General features: G+C 41.6%; 1 protein-coding gene across 1 annotated transcript in view; it reads right to left on the bottom strand.

Moving 5' to 3' along the window:
• Positions 1-16,274, bottom strand: part of LOC102891261 (kalirin RhoGEF kinase) — a 295,084-nt gene that overhangs the window by 104,464 nt on the left and 174,346 nt on the right. Inside the window, exons 11-13 of the mRNA XM_025052186.1 lie at positions 14,855-15,046; positions 6,746-6,915; positions 3,310-3,484 (exon numbers count right to left, since the gene is read on the bottom strand). Of these exons, the coding sequence (XP_024907954.1) occupies positions 3,310-3,484; positions 6,746-6,915; positions 14,855-15,046 (537 nt within the window). The remainder of the gene's footprint in view (positions 1-3,309; positions 3,485-6,745; positions 6,916-14,854; positions 15,047-16,274) is intronic.

Raw genomic sequence — 16,274 nt, 5'->3', positions numbered from 1 at the left:
CTTCACACTGAGTTTTGAGATTAGTCAGTGATGGTAGAACATGTATAATTTATAAACTAACATATATGCATATACAGGGGGTTGCAAGTTAAAAATTATTGAGAGGGTGCATAATCAAGAGTTTGTAGACCACTGGCCTTCTTGCTTCTAAATATATATATATATTTTTAATTTCTTTCTGATCTTTCTGATTAATTGTAGAAAACTTGAAATGCACGGAAGCATCAAAAACAAGAAAAAGTGTCCATATTTTTACCACCACAATATAAACATTATTTTCATTTGGTGAAGTGACTCTCTTATCATAACCATTTCATATAAAGTGTCATTCATAAAGGGAGGCTGACCATTCAGGAGAACACTTTATAGAACATCTATAGGTCACTTTGCCTAGTCTCTATGGCATCTAAGAAGGTATGTCAAGAATGCAGCTGCAGTCCTGGTTTTTGATCATTTGCCTAATCCATTTGGGAAAAATTTCACTCTTAGTGGGGGTGCCTTCTGACTAGTGGGGGTGCCCTCTGACCTCATCCCAGGTCACATTGTGGGAGCCATATACACCATTCTTACTGAGTAGAAGACTGGTACAGAACTCCTGTATTATGTGAATTCTTAAATTAATTAGCCCATTTCAGCCATCAGTGATACGGTCAAGGGGTCATACTTAGATTCTCCAGATGTCAGGGAAGCAAGCCTGGTCTGGTTTTCAGTAATCCCCAGGAATTCTGAGTATGCCCATCAGATTCCTTCCTTTAAGGAAGGAAACCATAGCTGTGGGTCCTGCAATGACAGCCCCTGCCCTGCCTTATGTCAGCTCCACACGTCTTTCATTACAGAAACCACCCTCAGTTTCACATTCTGAATCTTCTCTAGATGTTTGTTCTTCATCCCCACAGTGAAACACTAGCTGGTATATGAAATAATCTCATCACTCTCAAAAATAACTTCTGACAATCTGACCTGAAGCAGAGCTTTTCCATAGGTTTGGCAGGATTTCCATTTCTATCTAAGATAAAATGTGGCATTTCCCCAAGCTTTGGGTCTCCTCCAACATGGGGAACAAGACCCTTTCTAAAACCTGGATGTTGCTGCCTAAAACACCAGAGGGTGCAGAACCAAATTGTTATTTTTATCTCATCCATTTTACTAGACCCTCACACTGTTTCTCCAGTGTTTCCTCTACTGCATACATATCAAGAGGCCTAAACTGTTGCCCAGGATTCAGGGCAGGAGGTGGAACTTTAGTGCAATATAAAAGCTGAAGAATGCAAATCCCATGTTTCAAATATCGAGCTCTCCTATTGCAACATTTAAGTAGGGACCATTGGATTTGCAGTCAGCCTTCTTCTTTTTAAAGAATATTTTTTTGCATATACTTTGGGTTGTTTTTCAAGAGTGAGAATGGATTTTCCCAGAATCACTGCAGGCAAACACTGCCTAGTGCTGCTCCCAGCTGGTGTCCATGGTGCAGTCCATGGCAAAATGAAACTGACCGACCAATTCCAGAAATAAATCAGCAACCCTAACCTCAAGACCACAGCCATCTAATGAAATAACAGGTAAATTTCCAAACTCTCAGAGTATTTCTTTCCCCTTAAGCATTTTTTTGATGTGGACCAGGAATGAAAGGAAAGTAAATAAAGAATACAACAGCAAAATCACCACACCTGCTAACATAATTTCCCCCTCGACGCGTTCATGCTTTGTGGGCAAAATGGAGCTGAGGAAGAACTGTGGGTGTGCCTGGGGCCTACCGCACTGCAATCAAATATGCCCTCCATTTATTTTTGTGAGTCTCACTCCCAATTACCTGAGAATAATAACTCATACCCCTCTTTCCTTTATTGCCTTTGTTGTCCCACCTTTATGAAGTCCACCATGTTCGCTCTTCACTGAATGCCAGTATCTCTATTTTTCCACTGGCATTTTAACTGTTCTTTCGATATATGTTTAATACTCCTTGACACCTGAAATCCTTGTGAGTGTAGATTCAAAACAAAGTATAAATAAAAGACAAAATAAAGTCACCTTAAGTTATGGAATAAATTGGAAAGATAATCAAGATCTAGGTTTAAAAACTTAAATCTTCGCCTTTGTTCCACAAACTGTCCAGAAAACACCTTTTAGAACATGAAATCTTTAAGCAAGAAACTGCAGCAGCTTCCAGGGAGGCAGGAGTAGAGGTGTGTTTATAAGAAGAGAAAGATTACAACATTTTGAGTAAGTGACAGAAAAGACTGCTTTTCTTTTACATTTCTGATTCTAAATATGAATATTTTTTGGTCTTAGGATTGAAAAAAGGGCAGCTGTTGCCAGGGCAGTTTTCTGATTCTGTGTGGGATTAGGATATTGGAGTTTTCAACATTAAAAAAAAAAAAAGGGCGCCATTTTTCTTCCACACCAGTTCCGTGGAAGTTTCTGCATACTGTTGGGAAGATCAGTCCCAGACACCCGGAAGGCCTAGAAGCCCCAAATCAAAGGAGATGGTTGGAATGCAAAACAAGTTTAAAAAATCGGTAAATGGAGAATTGGATTTCAGTCATACCACACCAGCTGGGAGCAAAGAGAACAGTACCTTTAACACCCCCTGAAAAGGACAAAGTTCCTGTGTCAGATAATCTTCAATCCCCAGAAACCCTACTGACCTGGCTTTAGTTACTTTTTCAAAGCAAAATAAATAAATAAATAAAAGGTGAATATTATTTGAGCAGACATTATTAATAAGTATCACAAAGGTGACATAAGTATACTGGAACACCCAATTCTAACCTTTTCAGAGTGAACTAAGGAGTCTATGAGATGACCATCAAATGGCCTGAGCACAGACTTACTTTCTTAATAAGCAAATTAAGGATACAGGTCTTCCTTTCTGAGGCTCCTGACTTGCTGGCTGCTGTGTGACATCATCTAATTCTTGATCTAGTTCTGCTGAGGAGACCCCCTAATTTTAGCACCTACCTACTCACAAAGCTATAGAATTCAAGGACTCTACTCAATCCCCAAACAGCTAATTCCATCATCTTTATGGAACCAAAGTAGCAAGAGTCCAAAGCACACCAATAAAAACCTTCTCAATGAAGCCATCCCCAGACAGACCGTGAAACAGAAGAGTCGCTTGGCAGTGGGGGTGAGAAGGATGGAGGAATATAACAAGACGGAATGTGGATTTCTTGATTTCTAAAAATGTATCCTTGATGCATAACCCCTTCGAATCCCCTTTGGCTACTGTGGACATTCTCTTTCCAGTCCTGGGGCAGCACCCTCAGCCATGCTGCAGGCCTTCCCACTGCTCTCCTCCGCCCCCTGTACCTCAATGGTATACTGCTCAAAGATGCGCAGTTGCAGGAAAATGTCCAGCTTGATCTTCCGCTCATGGAACAGCTCTTCCATCTGCACTTGGGCGTCATCCAGCTGCTGCAGGACTGACTCAATGTGGCTGATGGAGCTACTGTGGGGTGTCTTGTTGTTGGATACAGCGGAGTCCCTGTGGCAGAGTGGAAGAAAAGAAGGGAGGGGCCTTGCCATGTTAAAAGTCGTAGAGCAACAGGGGTTCTTCCTCGTCTAAGCAAGGTGGATGTGAATCAGATGAATCATTCAATCGAGAGACATTTATCCAACTCCTACTGTGAGCCTGGTACTATCTGCTAAGTAGGCAAACCAAACATACATGTATCTTCTTTGGGGTTCACAGCACAGTAGCTCTGAGACTAGCTGCTCTCCTATTCCTCAGACAGAACTGTGAAAAGGATCAAATAAAATAATAGATGGGAAAGGGCTTTACAAAGCATAAAGTGTTAGGTCAATGGAATGGTTCTATACATATATGTAGTCTAATACGTATAGTTTTAATATACACACATATACACATGCATAAGCATAGACACATTAAATACAAAGCATAACAGTAGACATGTTAAAGACATATAATTAAAAAAAACCCTTCCTAGTTTTACTTCACAGGATTGTTCTTAAAACCAGGTTACGGCTGCCAAAATTATTTATCCACAATGCAATGCCAGAGTTATATGCTAGTGTTATTACACAGGCTTTAAGCTGCAGTTAGGAAAGCGTGGGCTCTGGAGGCTACGAGCCTGGATTAAGTCCCCACTCTGACCTAGGTGGGCTAATGGCCTTGGGAAATCACCTCCCCAAGCCCCAGTTGTCTCCTGTAAAGTAGACTTAATCCCTGCCCTGCTCACTTCACAGTTTGCTGCTAAATAAGACTGTGTGGTAAACGTGCTCTGTGACCAGGAGTGTGCTGTATGAATGACTGTTAATCCTGAAAGGACGCAAGTGAAGTATCAAGTGTTGATTGGGACACAGGCCCAGGTGGGGAGAGCAGAGGTTAGGGCACAAGAGGCTGTGACAACAAGGTTTCGAAGAGGATGAACTCTGATTTGAGCAGTAGAAGAAAAGGATGAACCCGGATAAGTAGATAGGAGGGGAACACTTTCTGAGCAGGGAGAGTCTACACGAAAGTATTAGGGGGAGATGACATGTTGTAGAGGGGAACCAAGAAGTAAACATTGATCTGCTTAGAGAAGTGAGGTGGTGGCGAGCCCGCCAAAGAGGTCATTGTAATAAGAAATATGGGTTAAGAAGTTTACATTCCATAAGGCCTTGAGTAAACTAGAGCTCTAAAACTTGAAATGAATGGGCACATTCAATATCTTATGATATCTTGGTTTCTTCTACAATTTAGTAAGTCAGAGGACACAGGGAAAATCATTAGTTTTGAATCTCATCAGCAAACTTTCTGAAAACTAGTCCTTTTAGCCTGTGTTGGTCTCAGAAGTGATGGTAGCTGAGTCCACACTGTCTGTTTCTGAAGGGAGCATAAGGCTAGTTTGTCAAAAACCTTTCCTTCTATCATTCAGAGAACTCCCAATTCTACCTCCTAACCCTGCCTATTTGGTCATGAAATCCCACCACTGGGTGGACACTCCCTACCATAAAAGGAATATAAGAGATGGACTCAATACTATGCATTTGTTGACTATGCCAACGTCAGACTCACTAGAAATCACAGAGATGACGGGAACCCATCTTAGGGACTTCAGTGATGAGTGGCAGACCTAGAGAAGTGGAGACCTAGAGAAGATGTGTGCCCTGGTGTGTGTGAGGCATCCTGCCAAGGTCCAATAGGCACCATTTACTTCTTTTCTCTTTGACTGGTCTTGATATTAGGAAGGAAAACCCAGGCAGGAGTCAAGCAAGTGGAGGAATGAATGGTCACATGCCTATGGTCCTCTCTGGAATCCATGAAACTTAAACTTGTGGAAGAGGCATCAGTTACATCGTTGCCTTCGCCATCACTGTGTGGCCTTTGGTCCTTAGGCATTGTGCAAGGGTGGCAGCTGTTAAGAGCAAGTGGCAAGCTTATGAAAAGTATTTGGAGAGAAAACACAAAACCATCATAAAATTCTAGAGCTGACAGAGCTAAATTACACAGACAAAGGACCTGAGATGCAGAGAGGTTAAGTGACTGTCTGCTATTTGGAATTTTCTTCAGAAATGAATAACAGCAGAGCTTCCCAGGTAGGCAGACAAAACTGTCATGTATTATATATTCATGAAGATGAATTGGGGGATGAAGGAAAAGAGGCTGTCTTGTTAATATGCAACACGAGGACTCAGAACCTCTCATGTACATATTTAGAATAGAAATAATTAATTTCCAACAGAAAAGCATGCCAGAACCATTAAAAAATAAGTTCTTATTATTTATTTAATTGGATAACTGGTATGGGGTAGGGGAAGCCCTCTCAATTGAAGTAATCCCTACAGGCCCCAGGGTTGGCCTGAGTCTATTGAGAGGGGAAGCCCTCTCAATTGAAGTAATTCCTACAGGCCCTCAGGGTTGGTGAGATTATTTCTGTCCAGAGCTGGCAGAGGTCCCAGAACTCAGCGATTATGGGATAAGAACAAGTCTCTGCAGGCAGGAATCATTAGCACCATCAAACCCTATTTACATAGCACCTGGGCACAGAACTGGCTGCCAAGGGCTTGCTCAAGGCCTCCTGACACTTTATCTGGGGAACCAGTGCCCTTGACAGGAACAGGAAGCTACATATTGATGCCAACAGAAAGGAGGCAATGGTGTGAATGATTCTAAATGAATTTAAAGCTTTAGACAGGATCTTCCTTCTTCGTAATGTTTGTATAGGCTGATACAGTTTTATTTTCTGGGAAGCAAGGAATGATGAAAAGGTCATAAGTGGGTAATGAAGAACAAAGTAGGACATCACACACTCTCTACATTCTCATGGGGCCAAAGCCAACCCTTTTTGGTCACATTTTGCCAACTGGGGCCTTGGAGTTGAGAGTTCAGCCTGAGATCAGATGCCAAAGAACACTATATTCCATAAAGACCATTTCTCAACATAACTAAATATGCCATGTTTCTTAAAGAAGATATTATTTGTTTTCTGTTGAATGTTAATTTTGTTATAATTATGTTACTTACTGATTGCTGAATAACATCATGAATGATGAATAATGCTTTAGAATATTAGAGCTGTTCTGTTTACTATTTCATTTTAAACTCAAGTTGAATATGGTGTAGGCACTTTTATATCTGACAGATGGAGAGACTGAAGCTCACACAAGACCACAAAGCTGGTTGTGGCTGAGCCGAGACCGGGACATGACTTATCTCGTGTCTAGTCCGAGGCATTTCCCACTGGAAAGCACTGCCCATGCTGACCTGGCCTCGCTGAGCTCCCCCAGGGAGGGAGGCGCTGACCTGAGCTGCTGAATAAGGTCTTCGCCTTCCTTGATGACGTTGAGTGTGGCGTCCAGCGTGGCGGTCTGCTGCTGCTGGAACTGCTTTATCAGTTCCTGGACCGCATCCACTGAGTCTGCACAGACATCCTCTAGCATCTCCTTCTGAAGGTCTTCCATCCATGTCCACAACTGTGGGAAGAGAGCAGAGACTCTACTCAGGACAGAAGGGAGGGGCCAAGTCTGGGGCAAGGGCAAGAAAGTCAGACTTGGGGCACCCAACATACCTTCAATCGGTCAGTGCAACATCAGACTGTCCTCATCAGCACACCTATGGATCAGTTTGTGTTTCTATATTTATATTCATTACCCATTTCTGTTAAGGTTATTCCATTAGTGTTGGCATTCCCTAAAGATGGGAACCATCCTTGGCTTTACTGCCCTGTGGTTCAGGGAAACATGGTGTTAGAGCAGGGAGACCACTCATCTTTGAGAGATTGGGAAGAACAGGAGACTGTGATAAACAAATATTGTTTCATCTTTCAGAAAGGAGGAAAGGGAGGGCTCTATACACTTCCTCCAGGTAGCTAGATGTCAATTCCTAGAAATTTATTATCATTTCGCATATATGTAAAAAAGAATGTGATGCTCAATAAGAACCAAACGAAGATTAATTAAGAAAATATATGCTATGTTAAATCATTTTGTCCTTTGCAGGATTGACAGATGGTTAGAAAATTTAATGCTCAAGATGTAGCTTATCTTAATTTTAGTATGAGACATTTCCCCCATGATATTCAAGATGATGTAATGCAGTCAGGATGACATTACTAGTCAGACAAGTTTAAAATAGCTAAGTATAGTGTTTTGAACAGAATAAGCACTGGAAATGATGAAGAGCTGAACTGAATTACTAAAAACTCATTTATTGATAGCTCTTTCTCATGCTGAAAAATAGATCTCCAGTGGCTGCCATAGTACTCCACCTCTAACTAATCTTACTGAGCACTTTGATAAATGATGGAGGGAAAGATGAGTCTGAAGTTTGCTTAGAAACAAAGAATCTACACCTGGCTAGCAGAAAAGATAAGTTCAGGGCTCTACCAGGGAAAAAAGCCAATAGAGAGAGAAAATTGATAGAAGATGATATGGATTTTGGGTTCTGTTCATCCTGTAACTTACAGTGCCTTTGAACAAAATCACCCTTTGCTCACCAAGACTTCATGGGTAAATTAGGCTGAGAAAAGCACAAAATAAAATTGTTAGTTACCTTCTGGTTCTAACATTCTGTAAGTTAAAATCATGGATAAATATCCACCTTGAGAATATTATTTCATCTAGTTGGTTCTTAGAATGGTAAATCATGGTATGGCCTTTGTAATAAGGGGTGAGAAAAAGAAATGATAAAGAGAGACAAAAAAAATCTTCAGATTTGGACAAGGTATTTTTTGTTCTTTAGACAGGAGAGGCCCCAGATGTGGGAAAAGAGGCTGAGTTAACAATATTAATAAGCCTTGGAGGTAGAGAATAAGGGAGTATAAAGAATGTCCTCCTTAGGTGAGAACATCTCTGAGCCTCAGTTTCCTAATCTACAAAATGAGAAGAGTAAGAACTGCACTGCTTACTTCAAAGATTATGAGTTAAATGATTTACTTATTATCAATGCTTTAAATAAACATATAGCTTTATGAATAAGCCTATAGCATCGTGATGACAGCTATAACCAAATTATTATTCAGTGTCCCTGTCATTTAGCAATTTATAATCTGATTGTAATTAGTTCAGTTTATTTTCTTTAAATACACAAAACAAGTTTTCAAGACCATGTACGCTGGGATACATATTCCTACAAGTATGAATGTACTTATTTCAAATCAGTATGAAATCAGGAAGTTCAGGATATGTTCATTATAGCTTGATGTTACTTCATACTTTCTGGCTGCCATTTTGCCTACAGAGCAAAACCATTTCCCAAGTGTGCTAAAGTCGATGGGTAAGAGATAATGGAGTTCCTGAAAAATTATTGTATAGAGAGACAACATAGCATAGTGGTTAAAAGTTTCAACCCCAATTCTAGTATGTATTAGCTATACAACCTTTGGTAAGTAACCTACCCTCTCTGCACCTTGGTTTTCCTTATCAGTAAACCTAGCACATTGAAGGACCAAATCCAGTGTTCATCTTTTACCAATTCCAAAGTGAAGGAGTATGTCAAACTTTTCCTCTGCCTTATAGTGGGAGACAACTTGCATCAAAAATATTTTTTAAATATATAATATCTGGCACTTACTATATGCCAGGTACTAAGGAATATATTCTAAGGAATATATAGTTACTTTTTCAAAGCACATAGATAGATACATGATATATAGATAGATAGATAGATAGATAGATAGATAGATCTCACTTATTTGTGTGTGTGTACAAACAGACACACAAATATATTGACTAAGTTATCTTTAAAGCTCTGTGGGGGTAAGTACTATTATCCCCATTTTACTGATAAGGAAAACCAAAATACAGTTGAAATAGAGGATGAAGCTGTTTTGTTCTTGAGGCCATAACCCTTTTGAAGACATTTAGTTTTGGTTCCACAGTGGGTGGGTAGAGGAACATGGTACATGTGTACATGTGAGTGTCTATGGTGATTGTGGGGTGTGTGTGTGTGGGGGGGGGGCACGCGCGCCCATGTACTGATTTGAGCAAGAAATATCTTGGAAGATGATTTCACAAGGTTAGAAACAAATGGAAAAGGACATTTAAATAAGCTGTCTAATAAAGAGCTGAGGTTGATTATCTTGGCCACATTCCTTAGTTAATTTGACGCATATTATTACTACAAAAATATCTAAAAATGGGTATTTTGAAACCTAGCAATTACAGCATTTCCATGGAAACACAGCAAGGAAAGAGAATTCTGACTGGATGATCTCCATAGAGCAGATGACACTTGCTACAAATGTCTCTTGCCTGGACAAAGGAAATGAGGACTTGCGTAAATGCTTCTCTCTACATTCTCCCTAACTCTCCAGACCAGTAAACCACCAGCTGCCCTCTTAGACCCAGGCAAAAAGAAGATATTTGAAAGTTCAGCACAGTATGAACTAATAGCTGAAGCTCTGGATGTATAAGAAGGCTCCAAGCACATGTTTGTCACTTTCCCTTATCACGTAGCTCTTCTAAGGAGGGATGAAAGTTTTATTTTTGTAAAATAACATTTACTGGGATTGTTCCTAATTTTAAAAAAATTTTTTTTCTTTTTTTCCTTATTTTCAATTAAAAATATCATTGAAGAAAATGTATAAAACAAAAATAAATGCAAAGGAAAATTATATCACCCATCACATTCTTAACTTCTTTGTATATTTATTTCTAGTCTTTATTTCATGCATGTGATCAAAACTCTGCTCATGCTGGATATATAGTTTTTAATGTATTATATACTGCAAGCCCTTTATCATGCCAATTAATGATCTTTGACAATGTGATTTATAATGACTGTATAATATTTCACTATATAAACATAATATGATTTGCTTAATGAATTGCCCAACATAGAAAATTTAGATGGTTTCTAATTACTCAAAATTATGAACAACACTGCAATGAAATGGTTGAAGGTTAACCCTCCATCCGAACACCTACAGTCACCAAGAATTCACAGAGCAGGGCCAATGGGATTAAGCAGGGCCAATGGGATTAAGCAGACTCTTCAATCTTCAGAAGAAATGAGCCTGAAGGATATCTTTTTCATATTTTCCTCTGTTTCCTCTTTGATCCTAATTAGAGTAAGTCTTTTGATGTAGAAAGTGGCCAAAAGTAAAATTATGAACTTCAGCCTGGGGAGTCATAGGAAACCCAGGTTAAATCATTTATGAAGATGGATATTGAGTTCTTGCTTAGAAATCTCTGTAATGGGGGCTTTAATTCTTTCAAAATTACATCCAACAATGACATTCTCATACATATTGGCACTAACACAAAAACTTATCAAATAATTGTAAGTGGGCAGAAAGGAAGAAAGCAAAGAAAAGAAGGAGTTAATCATAACTAGGTAGGAAGGATCTATGACAATATTTACCAGCAACTCCGATGCTACCCAAGGCACTTTAGTAAAATTGAGCAGAAGATCATCCTTTCATTTACTCCACCTACTATAAGAGGGAAAAATAACCATAGCAACTCAAAAGTCCCTAACAGACTTAAAGACTTGGCTACTATCTTGTCTTGGGTAAGAAGCCAGAAGTTTGCCTACAGAGTCAAGAGGAAGGAGTCAAGAGTTAACAGGCCCAGGAGAAAACAGGACCCATAGTTCCCAAGGTTTTAGAGGTGGCGTGTCTTGAGAGGTATTAAATAGAATATAAAAAGATAAAACCACAGGAGATCCTTCTTCATTAGATCATCCAAGGATGCTCACTTCCACCTGCCTCGTAATCCATTTCTGTCTGCTATATAGGTCGTAGAGGAAAGCTCCCATAGGCAAACCCACCCTCCTTTATTTAGATTGCCTATGAAGTTCAAGACAAAGAACTAGAGTGGGTGAAAGATGTGATGGAATGGGTTTTTCTTCTCTACCACCTTTTTTCTTTTTTAAAAAGAAATGACTAGCTTCCCATTGCCAAGTATACCTGTTCAATATTTATTCAGCATCTCTATATATCAGACATAGTGATGGGAATGTACTGTAGAATCTACATCTATATATCTAAACCCACATGTGTACTCTACACATGAGCACTTCGAATTTAATGAGGAAGAGCCAATCAGCTCAGTGTGATCCCAGCATCATGGATGGAGATATGTACTTGGTGTTTTAGTCCAATCTGGATGAGAAGTTGGAAGCCCTAGGGAAGAATTTCAAGGAAAAATGATGCCAGAGGTGAGTCCTCAAGTTCCTTATTTAGCCTACTTTAGAGATGCTTGAAGGATAAATTTGGGAGGAAGTTTTCTACTAGGAAAAAATATAGGTGTTAGTATTGTACTACTCAATTCTGTAATAATCATCATAATTATCACAAAGTAACAGAGATTACGTAATCCCAAAGGTATGCGACATGCCTAAAGATCTAGATTTGGAAATCAGTCCTCCTTGGCATCCAAGATCCTGCTGTACTTAATGTGTGTGTGTAACACGCATATGTATGTATGTGTGCACATATGCATATCCATGTATATGTGTACATAATGCATAAGTGTGCACACATCGCTACTCTTCCTAAAGGGGGCCTCAGACAGACTCATTTTGAGTTGGGAAGGTGACTAAGAGGGCGCATGCAGAAATTAAGTCCTGTAGATGACTCCTATGAACAGCTTCTCCATGACAGCCAAGATAATACTTTTCTTTCCATTGTGGAAAAAAGTCAGAATCTGTGTGATCTGAGAGTTGCAGATCTCTTGACTAGAAAGATCCTCAGAATCACACACCCCTTTGCATTCAGGCACAACTGCTCCTAATTTCTCTCATATTTTGGGAGAGACTATGCCATTTCCTGACAGCCTCCTGTTTGAATAAATTTCCTGGTGGAGAAAATCCTTCCCAGTCTCTATTTTTTGGCCTTTATAAAGGTGAAAGTCTATGTGGCAAAGGAGAAAAGCATGGGCTTCGGAGTCAGAAAGATTTGGGATCAATTCCACATTCACCACATCCTAGCTGCAAGACCCTAGGCAAATTATTAATTTCTGATTTGTAAAACTGAAATAAAAGTGGTAATCCTTAGGGCTATTGGTTAGATAGACAGTGTGGCACAGAGTGGGTGCTAAATACATTCCAGTTTCTGTTCTCTTTCCTCATCTGCCCCTCATAGTATGCTGCTCTCTTTAGTGCTATTTTATATGAATGTGATTTCATAAGCTGGATCGCAGTGTGAAAACAAGTCTCAGGTTCAAGTAGGACCAAGCCTGGCAAGGTTTGAGAGATATGAGGGTAGACAATGGTAAATGATTGCAGCTCTGACTATTCACATCTCCCGTACCTCTAGGCTGCCAGCACTTTCTCAGCTAAGGTCTACCCTCCCCATCAAGCCTCCGCTTTAGGGTTTGAAAATATAAAGAGGAAATAGAAGAGTAAGAAGAAAGAAGGAGGGCAGAGGAGTGGAGGAGACACAAGAGGTAAAAAGGAGGACAGGACCGTGTGGGGTAGCGGTTAAGAACAAGGGCGCAGTATTTAGGAAGACAGGTCAAACCTCTGCTGCACTACTGAGAAGCTCTGTAACTTTAGGCAAGTTCTTTTCTGACCCGTAGTTTCTCCACTTGAAAATATATTTAATAAAATCTATATCATAAGATTACCATGAGGATTACATGAGACGATATATGTGTCTGGCAAGTAGTAGGTACCCAATTAAAAAAAAAAAATACTAGCTAATATATCTTGAATGCTTACAATGAACCAAATCTTAGGCTAGGTAAATCACCTGTATTACTTCAGGCTTAATTACTATTATTATTAATTGTTACTGTTGTCCACATCAAGTTAAAAAGAAGAGGAGAAGAAGAAAAAGAATTCTGAATTCACATTAGAACCATAAGGGGTGGTGGGACCACCCAGTCCAACTGCAAAATTTTGTAGTTGGGGCCAGGGACATGGTGATCTGCATAAGTCATATGGCTCTACAGCAGCAGAATCTGGACTAGAATCCTAGTCTCCTAGCTCCATGTACAGAAGGTGGGAGATGTAGCTAGAAAAGATTCCTAGAACCAATGTTACCCTTTCGGGAGTGGCACTTCCATGGAAACTGACACATCCACCACTTCCCTGGGCAGCCAGCACTCCCACAGCCCTCCCAAGGAACAGGACTCCGGTTCATTCATGCTCCATTCCATCACCTACAGGCTCATAATTAAAGGAGAATACACATGCCTTTGGCTTCTGATACCATTGTTAAGAATTGGGTGAGCCACAAGCAAGCAGACAACCAGGCAGGAAAACCTGGATTAAAGCTAATCCCCTTGCTTGACAGACACTCATCAGAGAGTGTCTGTGGGTCCCATGGAGAGGAAGCAGAGCCAGCTTCGGGGAGCTTGCCAGCCCTTCATCTGCCTGGGGAATCTCAGTTTAGAAAACATTATCTTTTCATGTTTTTCTCTGATAGGCACTGCGACGATTTGCATTCATTCCCACAAAGTGTCAGAAAGCCTGTGAAGTAGTAACAACCAGGCTCCTTAATGCATTTCAAATTTCAAAAATCAACTTAATTAAGTAGGGTTCATTTTTTTTTTCCTGAGCAGCAATCAAACTTTAATTAATACACCATTAAAATGAATTCCTAGGGGAATACAAGCATGCACGTACCTAATGAGTTCATCTGCCAAGGGTGTTATCATAGGAGATGCTAAATGTGCCTCCTCACTGGCCACTTACTCAGTTTCAGAGTACCCCGTATTAATCAGAAATGAACGGCAATCGCAGGTTTACAACCCTCCTCCTCTGCATGGGCCCCCTGCCTTGCCAACAACAGAACATGATCCATCCTCTCCTCTCCTGTCTCCACTTTGTGAATGATTCAGGGTCAGATTTAAGCCCAGCAAACTTCCTCTTCTTCGGAGGGCACCTCAGTCCCTCTTGCTTCACTGGCTGTCACTCACTTTAATATCACCCTGTGGCAAACTCATTGAGAAGATTTAATTCCCTTTTTTGTTTGTTTGTTTGTTTAAATAAAAACATAGAACATGTTTGCAAACTCTGTATGTTCCTTGCTGGCAGCAAAGATGATGGAGAGTTCTGCGGGACTCTGGTTTCTGACAGGAAACAGCAACCAAGAGCAAGTGGGTGTCGGTTGGGAAGAGAGTCTCTGATCCTCTTATATTTCCTCTTGCAATGAATATTCATGTACCAGAGGTTCCCAAATTTCTCTAGCTGCAGACTAAATGTTCTAGCAGACTCCCCAAACCACCTGCCTCTCTGGCTCCCTAATCAGAGATGAGATGGAAAAATTTCCCCCATATTGGTTGAGACCTCAACACAGGTTTTTAGGGGCAAATTGTTAATGTCTTCAATCACAGGGGGCTAGTAACCCCCAGAACACCCAGGACCCTGGGCATACCTTGAAAGCCATTTTACTGGGAAAGCGACCAGACCCCTGCCAGAAAAAACGAACCCAGCCAATGCCCGCTCTCGGTTGGCTGCCCTTACCTCTTTGGTGTGCGTGTGGAAGGAGACAGACATGTCCAGAAGAAGCTTCCGCTGCTCCACCCTGCGCACGAAGTCCTGGATGCGCACCTCCAGGTGTCGAGCTGCCTTGTAGATCTCCTCGGGGTCACATTCCCCCGTCTGAGCCAGCTGCTCCGCTGCTTCTAGGAGCTTGTCCGCATTCGTGTACGTATTCTGCCAGCAATAACAGTGAGGGAAAGTCAACTTGCAGTCACGAACTGAGCTTTATGCCTTCCCCCAGCCCACCCGGGGCTGCCCAGTGCCGGAGTGTGGGGCGTGGGAGCGGGGACGACAGCTCCCTGATCTGGCACAGAGGAGCTGAGCTCACGCCGAGCCCGCCTGCCGCCTCGCAGCAAGCTAGCAGCCTGCCTGGCAGCTTGGCACAAGTGGGCACTAGCTGGGTGCCTCCTCTGTCTCTGGGATTTCTCCGAGGTGGGGCGTCTCTGGAAAGGAGCAAGGGTGCCGGAGTGTGGGGCGTGGGAGCGGGGACGACAGCTCCCTGATCTGGCACAGAGGAGCTGAGCTCACGCCGAGCCCGCCTGCCGCCTCGCAGCAAGCTAGCAGCCTGCCTGGCAGCTTGGCACAAGTGGGCACTAGCTGGGTGCCTCCTCTGTCTCTGGGATTTCTCCGAGGTGGGGCGTCTCTGGAAAGGAGCAAGGAGACCTGCGAGAGTCCCCATTCCCCACTGACAACCCCCCCCCCCCCCCCCCCCCCCCGCCCCTCCCACCGGCTGCCCCCCAGACAACCACACAAGTCCATCCGCTCTGCTGCTGAGCCCAGAGGCATAAGGAGTTGCGGGGTGCTGGGTGGGTCTTCACTCTTTGCTAAAACTGCTGGTTGGTTCTCTTACCCCTCTAATCTCCCCTATTTCTTCCACTTGGGATTCTCGGGAACTTCAAAGCCACCCCACCCTTGCCGAGCCCCTAGGCAGGGGCTGCCCTCCAGCTCCCGCATACTGGTTCTGTTACAGTGACCAAGACAACGAATGCTTTGTCATGAACATCTCACCTACTTAGCTCCTCCTGGGTGCCAGGCACTTTGGTAAGCATTTATATGTTTTAGTTTAACTAGATTTTAAAATTATGCTAGTTAAAAAATTTTAAGACCATATGGAAAGATATAAAATGAAAAATAAATGTCTCCTTCCCCCAGTCTCTACTTCTAGAGTCCTACTTCTAGGATTTACTGCTCCTTTTTGTAAATCGTTCTAGAACTTTTAAACATGCACACAAACTTACATGGCCGTGTCTTTTTAAATGCAAATAATTTCATACTACATGTGCTGTTCAGATATTTGCTTTTTTCACCAACAAAATACCTTAGAGGTCTTCCCAAGTCATGTTCCCCCACGTGGTTATACAGCCATTGTTTTGACTAAACACTGTACTATGGTAAATGAGGC

This window comes from Pteropus alecto, unplaced genomic scaffold (assembly GCF_000325575.1).
Source record: "Pteropus alecto unplaced genomic scaffold, ASM32557v1 scaffold251, whole genome shotgun sequence".
Taxonomy (NCBI): domain Eukaryota; kingdom Metazoa; phylum Chordata; class Mammalia; order Chiroptera; family Pteropodidae; genus Pteropus; species Pteropus alecto.
This window is presented reverse-complemented; position numbering and strand designations above follow the sequence as displayed.